Source organism: Vulpes vulpes, chromosome 9, assembly GCF_048418805.1.
Source record: "Vulpes vulpes isolate BD-2025 chromosome 9, VulVul3, whole genome shotgun sequence".
NCBI lineage: Eukaryota > Metazoa > Chordata > Mammalia > Carnivora > Canidae > Vulpes > Vulpes vulpes.
In genome coordinates, this window is record NC_132788.1 from 2,880,855 (window position 1) to 2,905,882 (window position 25,028).

At 51.8% G+C, this 25,028-nt stretch overlaps 1 protein-coding gene across 4 annotated transcripts in view; it reads right to left on the minus strand.

Annotated features, from left to right (window-relative positions):
- TRAF3IP1 (TRAF3 interacting protein 1) overlaps positions 1-21,572 on the minus strand; it is a 60,597-nt gene extending 39,025 nt beyond the window's left edge. For 2 of the 4 annotated variants that reach the window (XM_025984348.2, XM_025984347.2), the window contains exons 1-7: positions 21,360-21,570; positions 15,535-15,603; positions 14,772-14,933; positions 12,599-12,742; positions 12,065-12,496; positions 9,787-9,858; positions 8,765-8,840 (exon numbers count right to left, since the gene is read on the minus strand). In XM_025984348.2, the coding sequence (XP_025840133.1) occupies positions 8,765-8,840; positions 9,787-9,858; positions 12,065-12,496; positions 12,599-12,742; positions 14,772-14,933; positions 15,535-15,603; positions 21,360-21,482 (1,078 nt within the window). In that variant the 5' untranslated portion in view covers positions 21,483-21,570. Of the gene's footprint in view, positions 1-4,574; positions 4,660-5,477; positions 5,489-8,764; positions 8,841-9,786; positions 9,859-12,064; positions 12,497-12,598; positions 12,743-14,771; positions 14,934-15,534; positions 15,604-21,359 lie in introns of all 4 variants that reach the window. The other 2 variants (XM_025984350.2, XM_025984346.2) reach the window with 2 other exon arrangements.
- Between the last annotated feature and the right edge of the window lie 3,456 nt (positions 21,573-25,028).

The window sequence follows — 25,028 nt, forward strand, 5'->3', positions numbered from 1 at the left end:
CTCAGCCCAGGAGGAGGCCGGGGCCCCCACGGCCACAGCAAACTGGCCCCTCCACCCCCATTTCCAGAACCTTCCTGACACTGTGTGTCTCCACCCGCCTCCCCGCTACAGCCAGGCCCGGCTGAGAAGCTGCAGATAGGTGGCAATTTCAGCAAAGCAGAATGAAAAGAAAAATACTTCTGGCAGACTCCACAGTCCTAGACATACAGAAAGCTTCTAAACCCTGGTGGAGCTACTGACCAATGTGCCAATGTCTATAAAAATAGAAAAAAAATACCAAATACCTAAGAAATAAAACATTTTTATATTAAAAATAAAAGGGGGCAGGGAGGCGTGGTAGGAACAGATTTTATGGGGCAGGACCCAGGTAGAAAACTAACCCATCACTAAAGGACCCCCACTCTCTAAAATGAAACGAGGAGGCAAAAATAAAATTAGAAAAATGTTCTCTTCCCTGAAACACAATCTTAAAATTTCTTAAAAGTATTCAAATAGTTTATTTCAGAATCAGCCTTCAATTAACTATCAAAGAACTGATTCCATGTAAAGAACTACATACAGCAGATGACATAATTTTCTAAGGAATTTTTTTTCAATCTACAAAAATGGTAATTTAAACAGTCTGATTCAAGTAATTATTCACGATCTATAAGGTAGCCAAAGAATCAATATGAAATACCAAATTGCAAAACAAATTTAAAAATAAACATAAGCCAGGCAGCTATAGATCGATTTTAAAAGAAAGTACACAAGAATTTTAGATTATTACATTTATTTCAAAGTGTCAAAAATTTCCTACACTGTTCAAAACGCACAAGCACAATAAGTAACTTCCAAATGCAACACCTTCTGTCCAAAGCTCAAGGGGACCCTCTGCACCATTTCATCTCTTCAAAAGCCTAGTGGCATTCTTTTTTCTTTCTTTTTTTTTTTTTTTTTTTTGAGACACCTATGATAGTTCCTCTAACACATCTTTCCTAATATTCTTAAGTAAATTTTACTGAAACTCTGATATACACAGAGAAACACAGTAATAACACCACAATCAATTCTTAATCACCGAGGGCAGACGACCTAGTCTGCCAAATAACAGCTTTAGAAATAATAAATAATGTGCCCGTCATAAATAAAAATTATTATGAACTGGCCAAAAATCTATTGCCTGAATTACCGGCAATGAACGAACGTCGAAGGTAAGGATGTGGGCCTTGGTGTCCTGATTTCCTAAGTTCCAGTGCCCCCAAGCACCATATCCTGAGGAAGCTCCTGGCCTCTTCTGAGCCAGTTTGCCCCAACTTACGGCACTTGGGTAACGAGACTGTGGTGCACAGAGCAGGGGGTGCTGTGCCAGGCCAAGTCCCCATCTGTTACCATCCCTGACACTCATCAGAGGTACAGCCCACAACGCAGCTGCAAGAAACTTCCCGCTACGCCAGAGTTCTGTAGAAAGTTTAGCGGCACGGAGCTGCCGGCTACATCCAAGCATAAATGTGACCAAATAACCAGGGTTTAAGAGGAGGGGCCCCGCCTGGCCCAGTGTCAGTCTTAGCATCCCGTCATGGGATGCAGAGGCACTACGTGTATCCACATAGGACACAAGATAAAGGCACAAGTTCACTACACACAGGTCAGATGCGAAGCAAGATGTTTGACCCAAAGCTAATGAGGCCTTTAGATCAAACAGAATATTGGGGGAAGGGGGTGGGGGGAAGGAATGTCACAAGTGACACCACAAGGAAATGAGACAAATCCAGAGGGTGGAACATTCTGCAGGACAAGCAACCTCCTCTCTTCCAAAGCCAGTGTGCTGGACTAAAAGGGCAAGGCAGGGGCGCAAGCTGTTATTTGAGATTCGAATCATTTAAAAATACAAAAAGATTAAAAAATATATAGTGTGTTCATCTCAATGGAATCCTGGTTTTTTTAAAAAAAAATAACACTTTGAGACACTAAGAATACAGCCTGGGGACCAGTACTCCTGCTAGATACAACAGTAACGTTGTGGCTGTGTCTAAGCATGTCTTTCTTGTTTTGTTTTGTTTTGTTTTTTAACTTTTTGAGCTGCATGCTGAAGTATTTAAAGTGTTAGGATGTTTTTAATATACTTTGAAATCATTCATAAAAATACACTGCTGTAGATGAAGCACATGATTATAACCATGGAATCTGTGTGAGAGGTAGAAAGCTGTTCATCATTCTTCCTACTTCTCTACGTTTTTCGTAGGAAGTTTTTCGTAATAAAAAAACTTCACACAATAAAATGAAATGACATGAGTGATGGAGCCCAAGCCAGCCGGAGACACAGGGATGGCACATGTTCCAGGAGAACCTGGGCTGTCAAACAACTATAACCACGAGGAGGCTCATGCAGTGGGCATTTCGACATGCAGCAGGGAGGAACCGGTTTGTGCTTGAGAAAAAAATGGATAATCTCCTTATTGAGTTCTTCAGTGAGCCCGAAGGAGCAAAATGGTAGAGCAAAGTGGATGAACGCTCCATGACACGCCTGCAAAGCGGGCAGGGGCAGGCCAGGGCCCGGGGCCACCGCCACAGCAGGTGTGGCTTACGGCTTACATGCAGCAGCTCGCAGGGAAGGGCAGTCGCGAGGAAAGCCTCACTGACCAGACCCAGCAGCACCGCATCTGGAAACCACACTCCGTGAGATGAGAAAACCAGCAGCTACAACTGCTGACAAACCCTGAATCCCAAAAGTCAAAGGACTGGCAACGCAAGACGACATCTGTGACTGGCGTGATGGTGAAGACGGGGACCCAGGGCACATGCAGCAGCAGGTTTCAAGGGGAGGAGGGTCGGGGGACGGGACCACCCAGGGACAGGGAGCAGGACTCCACCCTTGGCCACCAGGTGGCACTAGGCTCCGTCCTAACGTCTGCAAAGCTCTCCACCGAGAACCACCTGCCCCTTGCAGGCTTCCCCGCAGCCTGAACACTGAGCCCTACGCAGGATCTACAGAGTGAGGATTCGTGTCTGAATGACTCTATTTATTTTAAATCCATGTAACCATCTCAGGATGAGATGCCTCTCACCCTGACTTGGGGCTCCCAGTCACTGAAGTGGTATCCATAAAGCAGAGCCAGCAGGGCACTCATGTCACAAGCTGGCCACTGACGGACAGATCTCACTGAGTCTCAAGGCAGGTATTTTCAGACCCAATTACCTGTGGGGTACCTGTGGCTCTTGGAACGTACCCATGAAGCTTGCTCAAGGCCGAGAGGTAGGCAAGTGGCAGGAACGGGCCTTCCTGCTGGGCTGGGAGGCGGGCACAACCAGGCCCCTCTCCTGCCCCTCTGCGGCCCTCCCCTGGTCCTCTGTGGCCCCTCTGTGGTCCCTCTGCAGCCCCTCTGCGGCCCCTCTCCAGCCCCTCTCCTGCTCCTCTGTGGCCCCTCTCCTGCCCCTCTGCGGCCCCTCTCCTGCCCCTCTGCGGCCCCTATCCAGCCCCTCTGCGGCCCCTCTCCTGCCCCTCTGCGGCCCCTCTCCTGCCCCTCTGTGGCCCCTATCCAGCCCCTCTGTGGCCCCTCTCCAGCCCCTCTCCTGCAGTACAGGGACTGCCTGGTGCTTCCTACTCGGACTCCCACAGGAACGTAACACAGGATGTGGGTGAGCCGTGCCACACCTGCCAGCTGTGAAGCGTTCCTCAATGACAACTCCTGCTCCCGTTCAGCACCTTCCGGTGGGGGCCCCCACACCGCTGAGGAACTAGATCAATCTCCTGAGCCTGACCTACTTGGTGGATGATCAGCGAGGACCACCTTTCAGGCTGCGCCCCTGCTGAGCCAAGGATGCAGCCCAGCAGCCCGCCTGCAACACAGCGCTCTCAGGAGCTCAACTTCTTAAAGGGAAAGCACAGGCACAGAAAGATGCACTAACCATTATCAGCCACAGGCACAGAATTTTTGAAAATCAAAGAGATACAGCTTCAGCCTAGACAAGTTTTTATCTTTTCCCGGGGTCAAGATTTACACTATACTTTCCCCTAAATATCACTCCAGATTTTTAATATTTCTGAAGAATTTAGTTTAACATCACAGATGGCAAATACTGATATTCATCAAGGATCACGCCCTTTGAAATCCCGAATTCTCACATCTAATTGCTCCAGGGCAAGAGGGTGAGGACACATGTGCACACATCACACTGCCCACCTCAGTGTAAGAGGGGAAGCCACAGGCAACGACTTCCCAAACGCACCACAGCCAAGGACCTTCAAATCTGTATTATAAAGCATTTTCTTAATACGACACAGCAGAGCAGGATGGGAGAGCTGAACAACAATCCCTCTACCTGACCACCCACATCACTTTGCAAAATTCCAACAGCAAGATAAAGCACCTGGATCGAGATGCAAATATAAGTTCACATAAAAAGGCAAGTAAAAGTTAACTAAAATTGAGTTAATATTATCTTATAATTCATCAAATTAAAGCAAGTAGAATATCAGGTCATTTCTGATCTTCACTATATCAAGGTTAGAATAAAAAATAAAACTATGCTGAGAGGTAAATATTCGTATCAAAGTGGGGAGGAAGGTAAACTAAAGAATATCTTTTTCTTACCGATTTCTGAAGACATAGTTTCCTGATCTGCTTCATTATTTAATCCAGACACTATGGGATCTAAAATTTTAGCTGAAATTATTATCTTCCTTTCTTCCTGACATAAAATAGTTAGCAACAGATTAAAACATTGCTGAGGTTTTTCTGTGCGGTGCTAGGCCCGGGACCCACAGGGGTTTATGCCAGGCTCACACGAACTCACCCCCTCCAGGGTTGCAGGATGCCCCCTGCCACCACTCCCCCTACCCCGCCCCCCACGTGCTGGACCACCCCTCCCTGTGGGTCCTGGTGGGCTCTGGAGCTCGCTCTCTTGATCCCCACGCTCCCCTATGCTAATCCCACGTGGGTCTCCACAGGATGGCAGGAAAGAGCACCACGCAAAACCCCTGACTTCTCTGACTTTACCTTCAGTCACCCGGGCCCCCTGAGCCGCAGGCCTACAGCCCCACCGCTGTCCTGACACACTGCCAGGCTGCGTGGCAGGCACCTCAAACTTGACGTGTTGAAAACAGAATTCCTGGCACTTCCACACATCCCACCAACTAGCTTCTCCCACAGCCTTCCCGCTTCAGCAACAGCACCATGTGGGTGCCCAGAGCCCTCCCCACCGACCTTCTCCCTGTGCCCTCTCCGGTTAACAAGCGCCACCCAGTCAGCCCACAGACCTGCCATCCCTTCCACCCGACACATCCTACACCCAATCTGTCCTCGCCAGTGACACTCACTCAGGTCCCGGCCGGCAGTCTCCCCTGGACACCTACGTGCTGTCTGGCCTCTATACTTGCCTCTCTCCACTTTGAAAAGGAGATGCTTCTAAAACCGAAGTCCCATCAGGCCTCTGTCCTGCCTAACGCCCGCCACGGACTTCTACTCACACTCACTGTGAAGCGCTCGGCCCAACACCTCGGGCCTGCCTCTGCGTACAGTCTCTTCTAACCCCTCGCCTCCCGCCCGGCCTCACAGCCGGGCTCCCGCCACTCAAACAGGCAAGCCTGTCCCCAGCACAGGGCCCGGCGTATCCTCTGCCTATCCCTGGACACCAGCATGTCCTCCTTCACCCTCGTCAACTCTGCCCAGACGCCCCCTCCTCAGAGCCTCTCTGCCTACACACCCGCCCCTACTGTGCCCACCTCTCTCGGCTACATTTGTCCTCCGAAGACTCACCACTACCATGAATGTGTACACCCTGTGTTCTCTCCATTATCTGCCTGCCCCTCCACATTATACGCCCCAGAGGGCAGGGACTCCGTAAACTTCTACAGAACAAAGAAAGGAAGACTCAAGTGGACAATCCCAGCCCGTGACTGATTTATGGTAGGAACGCCGCGGTGGTTGGGGTGGGCCCGCAGCTCAGCGGGCAGGGCTTACACGCGCTTCTGCCCCACTCCACTCTGGGGCCCGGGCCCCGGGTCCAGCAGGGCCCCACCCACAGGGTTCCACCGGCTTGGTGGTCAAAGGGTCCGATTCCCCAACATGCACAGCCTCCACTAGGGCCTGCTTCGTCTTACCGAGCTGTTTCACGGCATGCTCCTTCTTAGCTTTACTGTAGGAAGAGTTATGTTCAAGGGAAAGACTATTTTCACTGGTTCTACAGTCCCTTCTTCCTGATACAAAATTGCATAATGAAAGTACGTATTAAACTTAATTGTAATGCTGCATAGTATATTCACTATAGTGTATTATTCTGCTATAACATGCTACTTAACAATAAGCAAAAATTATCATATTCTTATGAAAAAAATTTTTTTTGTATTCTATAGAGATTCTAGAATAGCTTTAAAATTCTAAATAAAAAAATAAAATAAAATTCTAAATATGTTTGGGATGCCTGGGTGGCTTAGTGGTTGAGCATCGGCCTTTGGCTCTGGGCGTTGAGTCCCATGTCGGGCTCCCTGCATAGAGCCTGCTTCTCCCTCTGCCTGTGTCTCTGCCTTTCTCTGTGTCTCTCATGAATAAATAACTAAAATCTTTAAAAAAAAATTCTAAATATGTTTAACAAGCATGACACCCCACACTCCAATAAATGCTAGGCTTATTCTCTCAAGCAGAACATAGAGGTCTTATGCCTCCGATACCTCCTGGATGCTGGACATTTGCCCAAATGCGACCCATTTAAGTGAGGAGGAATATCAGGGTGAGGATGCACAGTGAAGTTCATGCCCAGCTAGCAGACAGGGAAGGAAAGAGTCCATCAGCCTGTTGACAGCTCAGTAAAGCTTAGTATCATAAAACCTGCATATCTCTGGTATCATATCTCTTAGAGAGCACCAGTAAACTCAGAGGCACATGCCCCGAGTTATTGGAAAAGGAGACAATAACAACTGTCAGCTTAAACAAAAAAACACAATTCCACACAAGAACTAAGGGCTAAGACTGAACATGAGGCCAGGTTTGCGGTGCAGGTACCACAGTCCATGACACTTCTATACTCCAACGATCATCACTAGGAAACAGGGAGGGGAAAGAAGATGCCATTTCTAAACCAACTAAAAACAAGCTATCATAAGCTGTGGCTAACAGACATAGCCCAGCACATGCACACATATCCTTTGGGGAGAAGGGAGGGACACCCACACTAACTTGGAATCAGAAGCATCCAATCTTCCCCAAATCACAAAAGCGTAAGTTTAACACAAGTCCAACTCAATCCTCATCAATTAATTAGTTCTGTTTGTGGGAGGCAAGATTCTTGACTCAGTGGTTTTAAAATAATCTGTAAAGATAAGCACATGAAATGGCTTAAAATTAGTAATTCTGGAACACCTGGTGAGTTACTCTGGAAAAAAATAACCTCACTTCACAACAGGAATTAAAATAAGAAATAACTAAATAGATTATATATGAAAATGCATGACAAAATACGAATCTTTATCTCCCAAATCTCTGGACAAACTACCAAAAAAAAAAAAGGCTGGCTGCTTCCAGCGCACAAAAATTAAACACTCAGGCAAGTCAGGAACTAAACATAATGAGTAGAAATAAACTGGAAAACAAACACTTACTTAAAAATTGGCAGATGTCCTGAGTGTATAGTGAGTGTGTGTAAATTAGGGACAACACTGCAACTGCCATCAGAGCGATGCGGAATCCCCGCCAAGAACAGACGAGCCCAAGAAGTCAACAAAATCACTAACACACACAAAAACGTGCAATTTCACTAGCAATTAAAAAGAGAGAGCGCTGTTCATTTTTCAGCTCCCCAAATCAGCAAGCCTTGGGAACCCCGGAGGAGGCGGAGGGCAGGGGTACAGTGTACCCTGCAGTCACACCCGCAAACGGCTCTGCCCTCTGCGCCAGGGCCCCATCTGGAGCCTGTCCCAGGAGATTGCCAACGGAGGGAAAAGCTGCTGGAGCAAAGATGCTCATTAAAGCAGCACATATATTATGAAAGGGGGGCTTTCTTTACATGTCTGTGTAAGTCCTGGATGAAGAATTCCAGCTACGGCACCCCCGCCACACCGCTTCAACTTTACAACTTAGGAAAAGGATGGGTTTTCAGGCACTACCACTGCTCAAAGTGACTTCCCACTTCACCTGAAAACTGCAACACCACCAGCCCCCAGCAGCACCCATCTGCAGTGCACGGACGTGCTTCCCACTCCCCACCCTGGTAGACCCAGGTGCTCCCCTTGGGCAAACCCCCGGCCACGCCTGTTTGCTTCAATTTCAGTCCCTAATAGCATGATTCCCAGGGATCATTTCTGCCGATTTTAAAATGCACGGCCATGCCCTAAGAGCAGGATGCTCTTGCTGGCCACTCTGTGTCTGGATTAAATGACAAGAGTCAGTAAAATGTGGGTGGGTGGCTGATAACCATTTCTGGAAAACTAAAGTTCGATCGCATCTTTTAGGTTGCAACAGATCTCCAGCAAAGAGATGCTACTCTGCCGCTGGGGTCATGGGCTCACACATGCGTGGGGGGAGGGCGGAAGGGAGGGAGAGAGGGAGACGGAAAAAGGAAGGGAGAGGGGGGAGAGAGGGGGAGAAAGGAGGGGAGAGAGGGGAGGGAGGGAGGGAGAGAGAGAGAGAGAGAGAGAGAGACATATCTTCATCCTTTTCACAGTCTTTGTTTATTCCCCCCAACAGATCTACTAGATTATGACTAATATCAATTATGATTATCAATCGTAAGTATTAATACATGATTAATATCCATATTTTCAGTTACTTATATGATAAATTAGCAGTACCTTCCATTGAATTTTTGGATCGCCGTTTTGATGCTTTTGTTGTCACTGACCTGGATGCTCTGGCGGAAATCTCGGTCTTAAAGAAAATGGAAAAAGAATTAGTTGACGCATGACCCAGCAATGCCTTGAGCAGATTTACTAGTCAAGCTCTTCTCAGTGACGAACAAGGAGGACACAGAACAGCACCACCAGGTGCTTTAATGGGAAACGGATACCAACTCGGCACAACTCAGCACCCTGGACCCGAGGGTGAATTAGAGACTGCTCGGGCCTTCTTCACTCTAAAATCAGAAATCCATCTTTCTGCGAAGCTCTCAAAAGGCCAGCAATCCGCCAACCACACTGAGAAGCGCTGTCTTACCGGGTGTGTTTATGAGGACTCCATCTCTGTTGCTTTGTGCTAAGTACTCACATGCATCTGTGACAGCGCTGAGGGCAAACGTACGTGTGTTTCAACAGAGCACACACCAGCCATTAGGTTTTGCTCAGCCTGCCATGATGACCTCCTAACTGGCCTCCCAGCCTCCACGCCACTCCTCATCCATCTTCCCTGTAGCTGCCTGGACATGTTTTCTGAAATCCAAAGTCCATTAGCAAAGTTGTGCTGAGTCTAACCTCGGTGGCCTGGAGGCAGGGAAATGATGTGGCCCAGCCTCAGCTGTGTCCCACCCCCAAGACACGTACCATGGGCCCCCCACAGGCTGAGCAGAGCTCAGAGGGATCTCTCCGGCACCCCTGCTGCCCCGGCCAGCCTGGAGACCAAATCCTCTCCCAGACTCAACTGAAGCACCACCTGGACACGCTCCCAAATGCCTCCCATCCCTTTGTACCCCATACGTCATACCTGTCAAACAAGTGTATACAGAAAGCCCAGAGCCCGGCATGGAAACCCGAGGTCATGTGGGAACCTGTGCCACATCCCCAACCCCGGGCTCTCCATGGACTAGAAGAAACCACAGCATGGAAGTCACATCAACCCAGCCATGGGTTTACATCTCTTGAAACTATTTTTCAAAGTTTACCTCTGCTTCAACTTTGGAGTCTTTCACGGATCCATCTGACAACTTTTTAGACATCTCCCCCGAACTTGAGGACTGCAAAAAAAAAAAAAACTGATAATATTCCAGAATTATTCAAATCTGTTACATCTAAAAACATGTCAAGATGCAAGGTGTTTCTTGTTGAGCAGCAGCAAGATCACCCTTCCCATCCATCCCACTCCAGGCCTATCTGCGGCAGGAACGCAGCCCACACCCCACAGGGCCGTCCAGATCATCCCCTGTGGAGCAGACTAGGGCAGAAGGGGAGCTATGGAACAGTGTCTCCCAAACACGCAGGATCCGCACCCCAGGCCAAACCTCTCGGAAACACCCCAGTGAAACACAGGGAATCTGGAAATAGGGGAAGAAGTGAATGACAGAGACCACCAGCCACCATGGAAGGGGGGAGCAACTTTCCAGTGAACGGTTCTTCTCAAGCAAAGCTTTCAGACTCCACAGCAGGAAATATTCTCGAAGTGAAGTACAGGAAACCTGCAAACACCAGCTCACAGCTACAATCCAGTCTCCAACCCACACATCTTGACATACGGACTAGAAAAGACGAGGCCACGGACACTTTGCGCCATGAAGACTGGAAAGCAAGGGATGACTGCTGAGTTCAACCGTGACGCATCTCCATAGTTTCCTGCTGGAAGCCCCTGGCTCTGCACGCAGCTCCTCGCCTCCCCCCCACCCCGCCCACCCTGCCAGCCCCTTAGGGTGAGCACTGCACCCACTGCCCTGACAGCTGGTCCTTCACCGCCACACCCGAAGCTCTGGACACACCTACTACTTCACCTTCTCTTCACACACAGCCTGAGAGGGGGGGAGAAGGTCTCAGCATCGTCTGTTTCAGACACGATCAAACGGAGGAGAGCCATGGGATCTGACGCAGGGGGAAGACCCGCACAGCTGGGTCAGAACAGTCTCCTGGGAGGCGTCCCTCAGGGGTGTCCTTGCCGCCGGCAAGAGCCGCCCCACAGAGGAGCCCCAGATTTACACCAGGGGGCCCAGCCCCACAAAACCACCACGAAAGATCTACGGAGAACCGACTTCGGGAGAATGTGGACCTGCGCTGAGCAGAGGCACAGGCCCTGCGCCCTGGCCTCACACACTTGAAGCCGAGCCCACGGAACCCCCTACAAAAACTTCTTTGGAATTGGCTTTCTATTTAAGACCCTCCTCACAGCATCAGCAGCTCTGGTCAACGTAATGTGTGGAAAACCATCTGAAGACCCGGAGGACTGAGGCCTTCCCACTCGGGGGTGGCCCCACGCTAGGAAAACATATGAGAGCACGCTACTGCCTCAGAAAAATCACATCAGCAAGAAACACTTTTCCTTAGACCTCTACAAAAAGGCAAAAGATGAGGAATGCCTTTGTTATTTCTAAAACTCCTGAGGGAAGCCTGGTTTTCGTGACATACCTCACGGGGTCCGTTACTCCGGGGCTCTCTACGCGTCAGTCCCGTGGGCCCATCATCACCCAGTACCGGGATGCACCCCGGGATGCAATGCCAGACAGCCAGGAGCACGAGCCACGCACGCCAGCGCAGGCCTCACCCCTCACCACACTGCTGTGTCACATGGCAGATCTTGAACCTTTCCAGACCTCGGCTCCCTCCTTCCTACGGGCTGGACACGAGACTTCCACAACCTTCTGGGGACACCTGACAAGATGCTGTGCCCGAGAGAACAGGCAGGTGCAATGCCAGCCCTGACGGAGCCCTGCAGCACCTATGCTGAACCCAAAAGCAACTTGCACATTTAGGAAACACGGAAACCAAACACATTTTCTGGACAATCGTAAATCTACTTGAAAATTTAATTAAATAAAAATTACAGTCAGAGGTCCTGTACGTATCCACCAATGCCTACGAGACCAAAGCACGATCCTTCAGAAATTCAGCTGGGCCCACGGGCATGGCCATGCATACGCGCCTGCCCACCACCATGGCACACGTAAGGACGGCTCACGCAGCCATGGTGTGGGCCCATCTCCAAGAAGCATCCACACAAAAAAATAAAAATAAAAAAAGAATTAAAAAAAAAAAGCATCCAACACGCACACGCAGCCAGAGGTGAAAGCAGTACACCTCAGAGCCCCATCATCCACTGGTGTCCGTGTGGGTTTCCACTGGGAAGGCGCGAGTGTCCTAACCTCACCGCGGTGCTGGGTCCCCACCACGCCTGACAAAGGAACCACTGTAGAGAACACCAAAACTCTTCTCAAAGACAGAGATCGTCAAGCAGGACTTTACCTTCTTCTCTGGCTTGTCGGGCTCTCTGCTCTTTTCCTGGTCAGGCTCCCGGGAGTGCTCCGCGTCCTTCACCTTCCGTCTGTCCCTGTCCCTGTCCCTGTCCCGGGCCTTATCTCGCTCGTGCTCCCTCTCTCGGTCTTTCCACTTCTCTTTCTCCTTCCCTCCCTCGTTCCTCCTCTCCCTGTCACGGTCTGGATCCCTGTCCCGGTCTCTGTTGCCTCGGTCTCTGTCCTGCTTGGCCCGGCTCCTGGCTCGCTCTCGCTCCCCTTCACGGTGCTTGTCTCGCTCAGGATCTTTACGTCTATCATGGTCACTCTCCTTTGTCTTCTCCTTCTCCTTGTCCTTCTCTCTTGCTTTGCTTTCTTCCTTCACTTCTTTCTGTTTTCGATCTCTGCTTGTACTTCTCTCATTTATTTCAGAGTTCCTTTTATCCTGGAAAAAAGGTCAGACAACAATATCACTTACAAATGTCTTTACCTGTGCTATGAACAGACTCATCACTTCATTTTCAAATATGCACAACTTGCAATTCACCTCTTTATCTTTATGAACTTTGGGCTCTTCTTCTCGTGCATTCTTGTTGTCCAATTCCTGAGATTTTGACGTCAGGGAGGTCCTTCCTTTCAGATCACTCCTCTCTCCAGCTAACACCCTCTTCACCGCCTCGTCGCTGGGGAGCTTGCAGTCCAAATGGGAGGAAATGAAACACAAGGTAAAAACGAGATCAGCACAGGTGACAGATGCGAGCATCTGCATTCAAAGACAGTTCACTAAACACGGGAAACATGTGGACATGAGTCAAAGGATAAAACATTCAAAGGAAATGCTGTTATCACCAAGTGGAGCATCTCTTGATAGCTGTCACCTCCAGCACTTCAGACGGGAACAGTAGAGTTGACCCAAGCCAAGTGAATCCCACCTCAATCCACTTGAGCTGTCAAGTGTGTGCGTGTGTGTGGTTCAAGGACAACAAAGCTGCCATGCATGACTCCACAAGTGCCTTACACATCTCACAGGATCATGGAGGCCCGGCACTGAAAGGGCCTTACACAATGATCTACCTCAAGCTCTATCAAAAGCAAAAAGCCTCTCCAAGGCAGCATCCCACGACTTGGTGCCAGAGCTTCACACACCCCCGGGCAGGAATCCCACCTGCTCACACACTTGCTCGTTCCACAGGATGCACTGAGTGACCATCACATGGCAGGCACCAGACCACAGGCTGACCCTGCTGTGGACTGGGGGAGGGCCCAAATGCTACAGTTGAACAGCAGGGTGCCTAAGCCAGGCGGGGAGAGAGGGAAAAGCCAGGGCTCTGGGGACAGCAACCAATCCCACACTGCTGCCACAGAAACGAGGGAGCATCGCCAGTGCAAAGGGCCTCAGGGTGCAGGCAGGGGTGCGGGAGCTGAGCAGGACCTGGAGGGGAGGGAGCAGCAGCAGGCCTTGAGAACCCTTGCGAGCCATGCCACGGAGCAGGCTGTGCCCAGAGGCAACAGGAACCTGGCAAAGGATTCAGCAGGGAGGACAGGAATCAAATGTGTTTTGAAAGAGAAATAACAGGAAGGATGCAATGGTGGGGACCAGGGAGAGAAACCAGGGCACTGGCAAAATCAGCTGTATGCCTCTGAGCCTAAGATTTGGATGCAGGCCAGGGTGAGACTCTCCCAAGGCCTCCTTGGAGCCACCACCTCCCACCCTCACCCCTGCTACATGGGCCGAAATCCAGCCTCTTTCCCCAGCCCACAACCCACTAGGTAGGTGAAGGGCTGTATGAGTTATGCCCTCTCCCTTCAGGGCAATTTGGCTCCCACAAGGAAGAAAGGCCCTGAAGATGCCCTGGTGCCATCACCAAGCAGAGCTGTCCTCCAGCGTCTCTAGCGAGGACATTCTGGGCTGGACCTAAGCAGAGAGGCCAAGTTTCCAACCCACAATGAGGATCTCAGGAAGTAGCGAACCAGTCCCTGTCCAAGTGACACAGGAAAGCAGCACAACTCTGCTATCCACAGCCAGGAGGGAAAGAGGAACGGAAGAACAGAGGGTGGGGGAGGGAGGGAAGGGATGGAAGGAGGGAAGCAGACACGGAAGGCTGGAAAGGCAGGCAGACAACAGGAGCCTCCCGTAAGCTGGGAAGAAGAAAAAGAACAGCAGGTCCTCCTGCCTCTAAGACCCTGCCCGAAAAGGAGACCCGAAAGGAGAAGGCAGGCAGGGCTTGGCTGCCTGGGCACGCAGCCTCCACCCCCTGCCCCAAGAGCACGTGTCTGTGAGGTTCCCACATTCATACTTAACACTTGAAAACCTCGTGCATGGCATACCTTTGTTTCACTGTATAATTCTTTGGGATTAATTGATTTTAAAGATTTTATTCACTTATTTGACACAGAGAGAGTGTGTACAAGCAGGGGGAACAGCAGGGAGAGGAGAGGGAGAAGGAGACTCCCTACTGAGCAGAGAACCCCAGGCAGGACTCAATCCCAGGACCCTGGGATCATGACCCGAGCAGAAGGCAGACGCTTCGCTGCCTCAGCCACCCAGGAGCCCCTTCCTTGTATACTTCTACTTCACTCCTCCTGGAACTCTGAGGCTCCAAAGCCCAGATTTGCCAGACACCAGCAAGCTCTCCTTCCCGAGATACTGCCCACGACCCTGTGGTCGCCCACCACCCCGGCCGTGTCTTTCAGGACTAAACTTTGAGCCTCCACGTTACCTTGCTGAGACAGCATTTTCCAATTCTCTGGAGCAGCTCGTTTGTTCTTTCAGGCTCGTGCCCGGCCACGATGCGCACTGGTTTTGCTGACAGTGGCTCTCCTGAAACCATCACCACCACGTCTATGGCCTTCTGAAGGAAGCTAATTTTTGCATCTTTATCCTGAAAGATTCCCATTTAAAATACAAATAAAAAGCACTTCCAAAAACGTTTCCCTCATCTTTGGTATGCTCAACAGGCACAGTTACTATTTATGTCACGTCAAATTGGGAATACTAACTCTGTGTAACAACAACAACAAAAACAATTAAAGCTTTTCTTTTTGTTGTTGTTGTTCTAAAAATTTATTTATTTATTCACGAGAGACACACACTGAGAGAGAAGCAGAGAGACAGGCAGAGGGAAAAGCAGGCTCCTTGCAGGAAGCCTGATGTGGGACTCGATCTCGGGGCCCCAGGATCACGACCTGAGCCGAAGGCAGGTGCCCAACCACTGAGCCACCCAGGCATCCCTAATTAAAGCTTTTAATTTTAGCTGGTAGGCTAGCAGTTGCCTTTAAAACACTAGTTCCATTTCTTAGTGGATAAAATTAGCATATATGCAGTTGGCAAAAATAAGAAAATGAAATGAGAAAGGATATACTGCAATTCGTGAATTAATCTACCTTGTACTTCAACATGCATCAGCATATAAATGACACACACCGGGTTCCCAGCTTACAAAAACCCCACTTTGCTAGGGTGAGGGGTGCCCCCCAGCCTACCTTAACATTGTCAGACTTCATCTCCGCGTCTGTGTAGAGGCCCTTCATGAAACCGGTCATCCTAATCACCTTCAAGAGACCAAGGCCATGGTCAGCACCTCCCAGGACAGCCCCTCCATCAGCCTTGCCCCCGAGCCCCGGAACCCCACGGTGCCCGGAGCTGTCGGGTCTGCTCACAGCCAGGATTTCATTCCTTCACTTACTGCGCAAGCTTCTGAGTGTCTGCGATACGCAAGGCCTTTCCCCAGGCAGAATCCAGCCTGGACGTGGGGACGGGGAAACATCTTGCAGGGTGCCAAGTGAGCACGGGATCACTCCCTAATCCAAGTGCAGGAGGGGTGCAGGTGTCAGGGAAAGTTTCCCAGAAGACATCATATATCCATTGACACCACAGGCCAACAGGAGAACAGGATTGGGCGGGGGAGCGGGGGGTTGGTTAGGACACAGGAGCCAGGCCAAACAGCCGCCAAGAGGGTCCTGTTCGAGGGAGCAAAAGTTCAGGGCAGGAGGAGCCTGAGGCCGGAGTCGGGTGGGGCCTGACCCAGATGGCCTTGGAAGCCACTCAGGAATACGGACTTTAGCCTAAGGATCACGAGGAGGCCCTGACAGGTTCCACGGCTGGGCGACAGCATCTTACAAGGGGCACTCAGGCCCCGTGGAGAGAATGGATTCTGGAAAGAATAGCAATTCCTCAGCTTGGGTTTCTGAACGTGGACAGAAAGGTCGTTCTCCTCAGTCACGTCCTACAACAGGGGGGTGCTCTGTGCAATGTCACTTCTGTCCCTTTCCTGCCCGTCCCTCTCAGTAAACCTGTAGCTCCTCATTACCCTGAACCAGCGTTAGGGGTGGTGACTCTCCCTCTTCCTCCCTGCACCCACACAGCCAGGCTCCTCGTTCTCTAGGACCAGAATTTTTCAAAAGGCAAGAATTCACTGTAAAAATCAACATAATGGGTAGCAATAAGCATTTTTTTTTTCCAAAAAATCAAACAAAACAAAATGTTAGCTGCATTGTATGTAGGAAGCGTGAACGTGCGTATGTCCTGGGTGGACAGAAAGCATATGTACTAGTGCAAGACTCGTCTGTTAGAAAAAAGTCCCACGCTAACATCAGGCTATTTCTCTGAGACCAAGCCACACCTCCCTATTAATTAAGCTGGCTCTCGTTCCTCAACAACTACCTAAGAGCTGTGTATTCTTTTTCCCGAAAAGACAAATGGAATATTAAGAGTATCCTGTACTTGATATCCCTAGAGCCTTTCATTTTGTTTCTTCTGAGGTTTTCCTATTTTGCTGGCAGTTAAAATTGTGAACAATATTTTTAAGGGACAAGAAACATTAACCTTACAAGGCCAATGCTTTGATTTATGAAAGACAGCTAGTTTAGCTGTAACTAAATTACTGATATGGTGACTTGAACACAATACTCAGAGAGAGTTAAGAATTTTCAGGAAGCTCTTCATCTCTTACCGGAAAATGCTTTTCAATGTGTCATTCTCATATCCCTAACAAGAGGTGACAGTTGACGCATTTACCTTTACACGGTCAGAGAAATTAATTTCAGCATTAGATTTGGAAAAAGAAAAAAAAACATGAAAGAAAAGCAGACCACTGGCCCCTGATTGGGAACGTGTGACTGCTTCCACGCAGCCTGGCGACCTGGCCAACCAAGTCAATTCCTGCTTGAATGTCCCTCCTCCTTCCCCATTCCGAGGCACCCCAACCTTCCAGGAGCCCAGCACCAAGCCAAGCCCCACAGAATGAGGCATATCCCCCTGCCTCCTCCCTGGCTCTCCACAGGACTAACACAGAAGGTAAAAGGGTGAGAGTACGGTGGCACCTGCCGTGGTCGTGTGGGCTCACCTCCTGGCTAACGCACTTCTTCCCTTCTGGGTTAGGGGACACTACCTGCCTACTTCACTGGGTAATGTGGCACATGCCTCTGTGCCATGTCCCTTCCCCCAAACACCACGTAGGGCAGGCGAAGTGTTGCCCCAGCTAGAAGAGGAGGGGGCAGCTAGACAGACAGCCCTGGGATGTGGGTGGGATTCCAGAGAGTTCTAAGCACAATTAGGGTTTTTAACACAGACGCACACATTATAAACCATGTTGAGATAGCAAATGAGTAAAGCAAAGTTAGTGGAGAATAATACACCCAACCTATTGGAAAGAGTAAGAGAGGAGGTTGGAGGACCCATAGGGGGTGCCCTCGGAAGTCTGCAAGTTTTGTTTTTTTTTTTAAGATTTTACTTATCCATTCAAGACAGACACAGAGAGAGAGAGAGAGAGAGAGAGAGAGAGGCAGAGACACAGGCAGAGGGAGAAGCAGGCTCCATGCAGGGAGCCCGACACAGAACTCGAACCCGGGACTCCAGGATCATGCCCTGGGCCAAAGGCAGGTGCTAAACCGCTGCGCCACCCAGGGATCCCCAAGAAGTCTGCAAGTTCCACCTGATTCCTAACTCCCAGAGCCCACGCCCAAGTTCCTGAGTTCAATACCCTTCTTAGGGGCACCATGGAAATGAGTTACCAGGAGCCTAGACGGCCTCAATCAACAACGAATGTTAGTGCTGCACCTTCCGTGCATCGTCCCAGGTCAGCTCACCCAGGATATGGCAACAAACAAGTACGGTCTCCATCACAAGGCAATTCACCCCCTGGGGAAAAGCCACAGACAACCAATCTCAACGGAGGTCGGGCTGTGCAACTTCACCCGCCAAGACCAACCTGCTCTTTGATAGTTTCCCCTTTTGGGTCCCACTACAACCACTTTCAATAAATTTACCCACAAGTACTTTATGAAGCATCCAAAATGTGGTGCAGACTCGCATGGGCATAAGCTTGGGGGACATGAGGATTTAAAAAAAAAAAAGAATTCTCCAACCATTTCTGATCCCCTTTCACAAGCTTGGCACTAACAGTGGGGGAGGGGGGAGGGGGTCATAGAAACAACTGCCAGGCAGGGTGGAAGAGTCCTAACAGATACTAGGGGAGTCGGGAAAGAAAGAATGGTCCTGGAGGGGCCGGAGGAGGGCGGCGGCGAGGACAAGGAGCCCATGCAGGGGGACCTCCGAGCAAGGGGACCACCACCTTGGGCCCAGGGGCTGCGCTAGGCTACGGGAGGTCAGACTCTGATGCCAGCCCTGATTCCGGCCCCGACCTCTACCTGGTCCCGGACCTGGCCAGGCCTAAGCCCCACACCTAGGCCCCGACCATCACCTGGGCCCTGACCATCTCCTGGGCCCGACCATCACCTGGGCCCTGACCATCACCTGGGTCCCAATCTCTACCTGGTCCTGCACCTGGCCGGGCCTGAGCCCCTCACCTGGGCCACGACCATCACCTGGGCCCTGACCATCTCCCCGACCTCTGGTCCCGGACCTGGCCAGGCCTAAGTCCCGCACCTGGGCCCTGACCATCACCTGGGCCCCGACCATCTCCTGGGCCCCGACTATCACCTGGGTCCCGACCATCACCTGGGCCCTGACCTCTACCTGGTCCTACACCTGGCTGGCCTGAGCCCTGCACCTGGGCCCCGACCATCACCTGGGCCCCGACCATCACCCTGAGCCCCAACCTCTACCTGGTCCTGCACCTGGCTGGGCCTGAGCCCTGCACCTGGGTCCCGACCATCACCTGGGCCCCGACCTCTACCTGGTCCTACACCTGGCTGGGCCTGAGCCCCGCACCTGGGCCCCGACCATCACCTGGGCCCTGATCATCTCCTGAGTCCCGACCATCACCTGGGCCCTGACCTCTACCTGGTCCTGCACCTGGCTGGGCCTGAGCCCTGCACCTGGGCCTGACCATCTCCTGGGCCCCGACCACCACCTGGACCCCGACCATCACCTGGGCCCCGACCACCACCTGGGCCCCGACCATCACCTGGGCCCTGACCTCTACCTGGTCCTGCACCTGGCTGGGCCTGAGCCCTGCACCTGGGCCTGACCATCTCCTGGGCCCCCACCACCACCTGGACCCCGACCATCTCCTGGGCCCCGACCATCACCTGGGCCCTGACCTCTACCTGGTCCTGCACCTGGCTGGGCCTGAGCCCTGCACCTGGGCCCGACCATCTCCTGGGCCCCGACCATCTCCTGGGCCCCGACCATCTCCTGGGCCCCGACCACCACCTGGGCCCTGACCTCTACCTGGTCCTGCACCTGGCTGGGCCTGAGCCCTGCACCTGGGCCCGACCATCTCCTGGTTCCGGACCACCACCTGGGCCCCGACCACCACCTGGGCCCCGACCATCACCTGGGCCCTGACCTCTACCTGGTCCTGCACCTGGCTGGGCCTGAGCCCTGCACCTGGGCCTGACCATCTCCTGGGCCCCCACCACCACCTGGACCCCGACCATCTCCTGGGCCCCGACCATCACCTGGGCCCTGACCTCTACCTGGTCCTGCACCTGGCTGGGCCTGAGCCCTGCACCTGGGCCCGACCATCTCCTGGGCCCCGACCATCTCCTGGGCCCCGACCATCTCCTGGGCCCCGACCACCACCTGGGCCCTGACCTCTACCTGGTCCTGCACCTGGCTGGGCCTGAGCCCTGCACCTGGGCCCGACCATCTCCTGGTTCCGGACCACCACCTGGGCCCCGACCACCACCTGGGCCCCGACCATCACCTGGGCCCTGACCTCTACCTGGTCCTGCACCTGGCTGGGCCTGAGCCCTGCACCTGGGCCTGACCATCTCCTGGGCCCCGACCACCACCTGGACCCCGACCATCACCTGGGCCCCGACCACCACCTGGGCCCCGACCATCACCTGGGCCCTGACCTCTACCTGGTCCTGCACCTGGCTGGGCCTGAGCCCTGCACCTGGGCCTGACCATCTCCTGGGCCCCCACCACCACCTGGACCCCGACCATCTCCTGGGCCCCGACCATCACCTGGGCCCTGACCTCTACCTGGTCCTGCACCTGGCTGGGCCTGAGCCCTGCACCTGGGCCCGACCATCTCCTGGGCCCCGACCATCTCCTGGGCCCCGACCATCTCCTGGGCCCCGACCACCACCTGGGCCCTGACCTCTACCTGGTCCTGCACCTGGCTGGGCCTGAGCCCTGCACCTGGGCCCGACCATCTCCTGGTTCCGGACCACCACCTGGGCCCCGACCACCACCTGGGCCCCGACCATCACCTGGGCCCTGACCTCTACCTGGTCCTGCACCTGGCTGGGCCTGAGCCCTGCACCTGGGCCTGACCATCTCCTGGGCCCCCACCACCACCTGGACCCCGACCATCTCCTGGGCCCCGACCATCACCTGGGCCCTGACCTCTACCTGGTCCTGCACCTGGCTGGGCCTGAGCCCTGCACCTGGGCCCGACCATCTCCTGGGCCCCGACCATCTCCTGGGCCCCGACCATCTCCTGGGCCCCGACCACCACCTGGGCCCTGACCTCTACCTGGTCCTGCACCTGGCTGGGCCTGAGCCCTGCACCTGGGCCCGACCATCTCCTGGTTCCGGACCACCACCTGGGCCCCGACCACCACCTGGGCCCCGACCATCACCTGGGCCCTGACCTCTACCTGGTCCTGCACCTGGCTGGGCCTGAGCCCTGCACCTGGGCCTGACCATCTCCTGGGCCCCGACCACCACCTGGACCCCGACCATCACCTGGGCCCCGACCACCACCTGGGCCCCGACCATCACCTGGGCCCTGACCTCTACCTGGTCCTGCACCTGGCTGGGCCTGAGCCCTGCACCTGGGCCCGACCATCTCCTGGGCCCCGACCACCACCTGGGCCCCGACCCCAGGCCCGCACCGGGGCCCGCGACGTCCGCCTCGGACCCCAGCCCGCACCCGACCCGGCCCGCCCACCTCCGTGATGATGTCGTGCAGGTAGCGGAACGGGGGCTTGCTCAGCAGCTTCTCCGTCAGCGGCGGCCTCCGGATCACCTTCCCCAGGGCCTCCTGCGTCCGCTTCACCACCGCGGCGTTCATGGCGGCGCCGCCCGCGCCCCCGCCCCGCGCCCCCGCCGGCCGAGCCTAAGCCGCGCTCCCGGGACGCCGCCGGCCCCGCCGCCGCCGCCCGCTCCCGCCCCGCCGCGCCGCTCGGGCTCCCATCCCACAGTGCACCGGCGGCGGCCACGGCGCGTGCGCGGGGCGGAGGGCGCCGTCGTCAGGGCGGCGCGGCCCTAGCAACGGACGCGCCGCGCGGCCCCGCCCCGCCCCTGCGCGCGGCGCCTGCTGGGAGAGGGCTGGACCACACGTCCCGCGGGCGCCTAGCAACCAGGACAAGCCACGCCCCGGCCCCATCCGCCGAAGGCCCGCCAGCAGCCTGGAGGCTTTGTGATGTTTCTAGTTCTAGTTCAATTCTAATGAAAAGATGCACATGGCAGCTACAGTTTTAAAGCTTTTTTTTTTCTTAATTGACACGTAATTGACACATAGAACATTAGCTTTCGACATTTGTGTATCCTGCAAAACGATGAGCGCAACAAGTCTACTAGATACCCGCCACCATAGTTGCTAAAAGTTTTTATTGTGATGAGAACCTTTAAGATGTGCTCTTCTTAGCAACTTCCAATATGTGACACGATGTTGCTGGCCATAGTCGCCATGCTGCCCATCCTGTTCCGTGGCTTCCTACAACTGGAAATTTGCACCTTTTGACCTCTTTCATCCTCTCGCGGTCTTGTAATAGTATCTTTATAACTTTCATTTACATTTTTTTTTTTTTTTTGCCATTTTCAGTGCTCTTCATTCTTTGCATGGACTCGAATTTCCATGGGGTATCACATTCCTCCTGTCTGAAGAACTTCCTTCACCATTTCTTTTTGCAAAGGTCAGCTGGCAAGGCGTGCTGTCACCTTCCCTTTGTCTGAAAGCGTTTATCACACTTTCACATTTGAAAGATTGTTTCACGGAGTCTGCAAGCTGAGTTAACTATTTTTTTTCCCAGTACTTCATGGATTTTATTCCACTGGCGCGTCTGGATTACACAAAGTCGGCTCTAGTCCTCTGTTCTATGTATCTGGCTGCCTTCAAGATTTTTCTTTTATCATTGGTTTTTATGAATTTGCCCATGGTGTATCTAGGTGTGGGACTTCTTTTTTTTTAATTTTTATTTATTTATGATAGTCACACACAGAGAGAGAGAGAGAGAGAGAGGCAGAGACATAGGCAGAGGGAGAAGCAGGCTCCATGCACCAGGAGCCCGAAGTGGATTCGATCCCGGGTCTCCAGGATGGCGCCCTGGACCAAAGGCAGGCGCTAAACCGCTGCGCCACCCAGGAATCCCTAGGTGTGGGACTTCTTAAATTAAATTTTATATTTGATTATTATTTATGTGCAATAAGCATCACCTATTTTAAGTATACTGGTTGATGCATTTATGTTACTGCCACCACAATCATGACGCAGAATAGTTCACGCTCCCTAAAATATTTCCTCTTGCTCATTTGCAATCTGTCTCCTCCGCCACCCCAGCCCCAACCAACCAGTGATACACTTTCTGTCATTATAATTTTGCCTTTTCCAGAGTTTCATATAAATGGAATCATCAAGTCCATAGTCTCTTGTGTTTAATTCTTTCTCTTAAAATGATTCTGAAATTCATCTGTGCTGCTACCTACGTGAATATGGCATTCCTTTTTGTAGCTGAGTAGTATTCTATAGTATAATTTGTTTATCCATTTACCAGTTTATCAATATTTCGATTGCTTTTGGGTTTTGATTATTTATGAATAACACTGCTAAGAGCATTCACATACAAGTCTTTGTGCAAACATCGTTTTCCTTTTGTTGCAGGGCTGCAGGGTTCTTGTCTCAAGGAGTCAAAGAGTGAATCTCATGGACACAAAAGGGTGAAGGGAAGTGAAAGTTTATTAAGTTAAGGTAAGAACAGAAAGCAAAGCTCTCTAGAGTGAGAGGGTTCCTGAGGTGTTTTATTGAAAACTGACCAGGGAACTTGAATCTTCTTGACATCTCTACCACTGATAGCACCACGTTAACCCCTCCTTTGAAGTTTGGTAGCTTTTAGTGGTCAATCTGTAACTATCATAAAAATAACTTGTCTCTGACATTTAAGGCAAGTGAGGTGGTCTGGTTAGGTTCTCTTATCTCTGGTTCCTTATGCATTTTTCCACATTTGGGATTTCTGTCAGCCTGGGCGCACTGCTCCCTACCCATCTCTCCCTACCTAGCCCTGCCTGTCCCTTACTAACTTTCTCTTGAATGAATACCCAGGAGTGGAATTTTCAGGTCGTATGTTAAGAATATGTTTGATTTTACAAGATGCTACCAGATTTTCAAACTGGTGGTATCATCTTTCATTCCTACCAGCAATGTATGTGATTTCCAGTCGCTTCATATGCATGCCAAGACCTGAGAGGTCAGTCTTTTTTCTTTTCTTTTCTTTTCTTTTTCTTTTTCTTTTTCTTTTTTTTTAGGTCATTCTTTTTAGCTGCATTCTAGTGGTGGTATAATATCTTATTATGGTTTTAATTTGCATTTCTCTAGTGATGTGTGAATTTAAACTCTTTTCATGTACGATTTGGATATTCACATGTGTTGGGTGAAGATAGCTCATAAAGAAGTGTCCAGGCGTTCAGTGAATCCCTGCTGTGTGCTGTGAAAAATAATAAAAGGAAACATCGCCTACAATGGAGTCAGGAGGCCAGCAGGAGGAGCTCGCATTCCCAGCACTGGTTATCAACTGCAGATCCAACAGGAACAGAGGGACCTTGCATGTGGATATTATTTTATCCACCCAGTGCAAGAAGAAAGGTTTCCTCCCCGCCAGGAGACAGCCCAGCCAACCAAAGACAGTCACAGCTCAGCCCGTGAGAAGCACTTCCAGCTCCCACTTTCCTTCAATGGATGTTTTGTTTATAACAGCTCCCAGGGACGCCTGGGTGGCTCAGCGGTTGAGCGTCTACCTTCAGCTCAGGGCCCCATCCCGGAGTCCTAGGATCAGGTCCCGCATCAGGCTCCCTTCGAGGAACCTGTTTTCCCTCTGTCTGTGCCTCTGTGTCTCTCATGAATAAATAAATAAAATCTTAAAAAATAATAAATAACAGCCCCCCAATTCCCTCTTTCCTCTATAGAAAAGAATCTCTCTCCTTTGTTCTAGGGACTTGCCTATGGTATTGCTGGAGCTTGCTTGTCCTTGAATTCTCTGTTATTCCAGAATAAACCCATTTTTGCCACTAAAATAACAGACAGTTTTATTTTTAAGGCTAGCAGTGCCGAGTACTGCCTAGGTGCTGGGGAATTCATGGAGAACTAGGTACCTTCTAGTAAGCAACGTCTGTGTCATTGTCTGCAATCTCCTGCACCTGAGAACATCACTGTCCTTACTGCTAGTTGCGTCCTGCACTGCATGAGCTTTGGCCACCCAGACAGAGGTCAGGTGAGCCACCGGGGCTCACTTCCTTCCAGCGGTGCCAACCTCGCTCCTGCCCATACCTCACCAGGCAGGCAGGCTGTCTGTCTGAGACTTTCCTGAGAAATTGAGGGGAAGGAATTTGACTACACTCACTATAT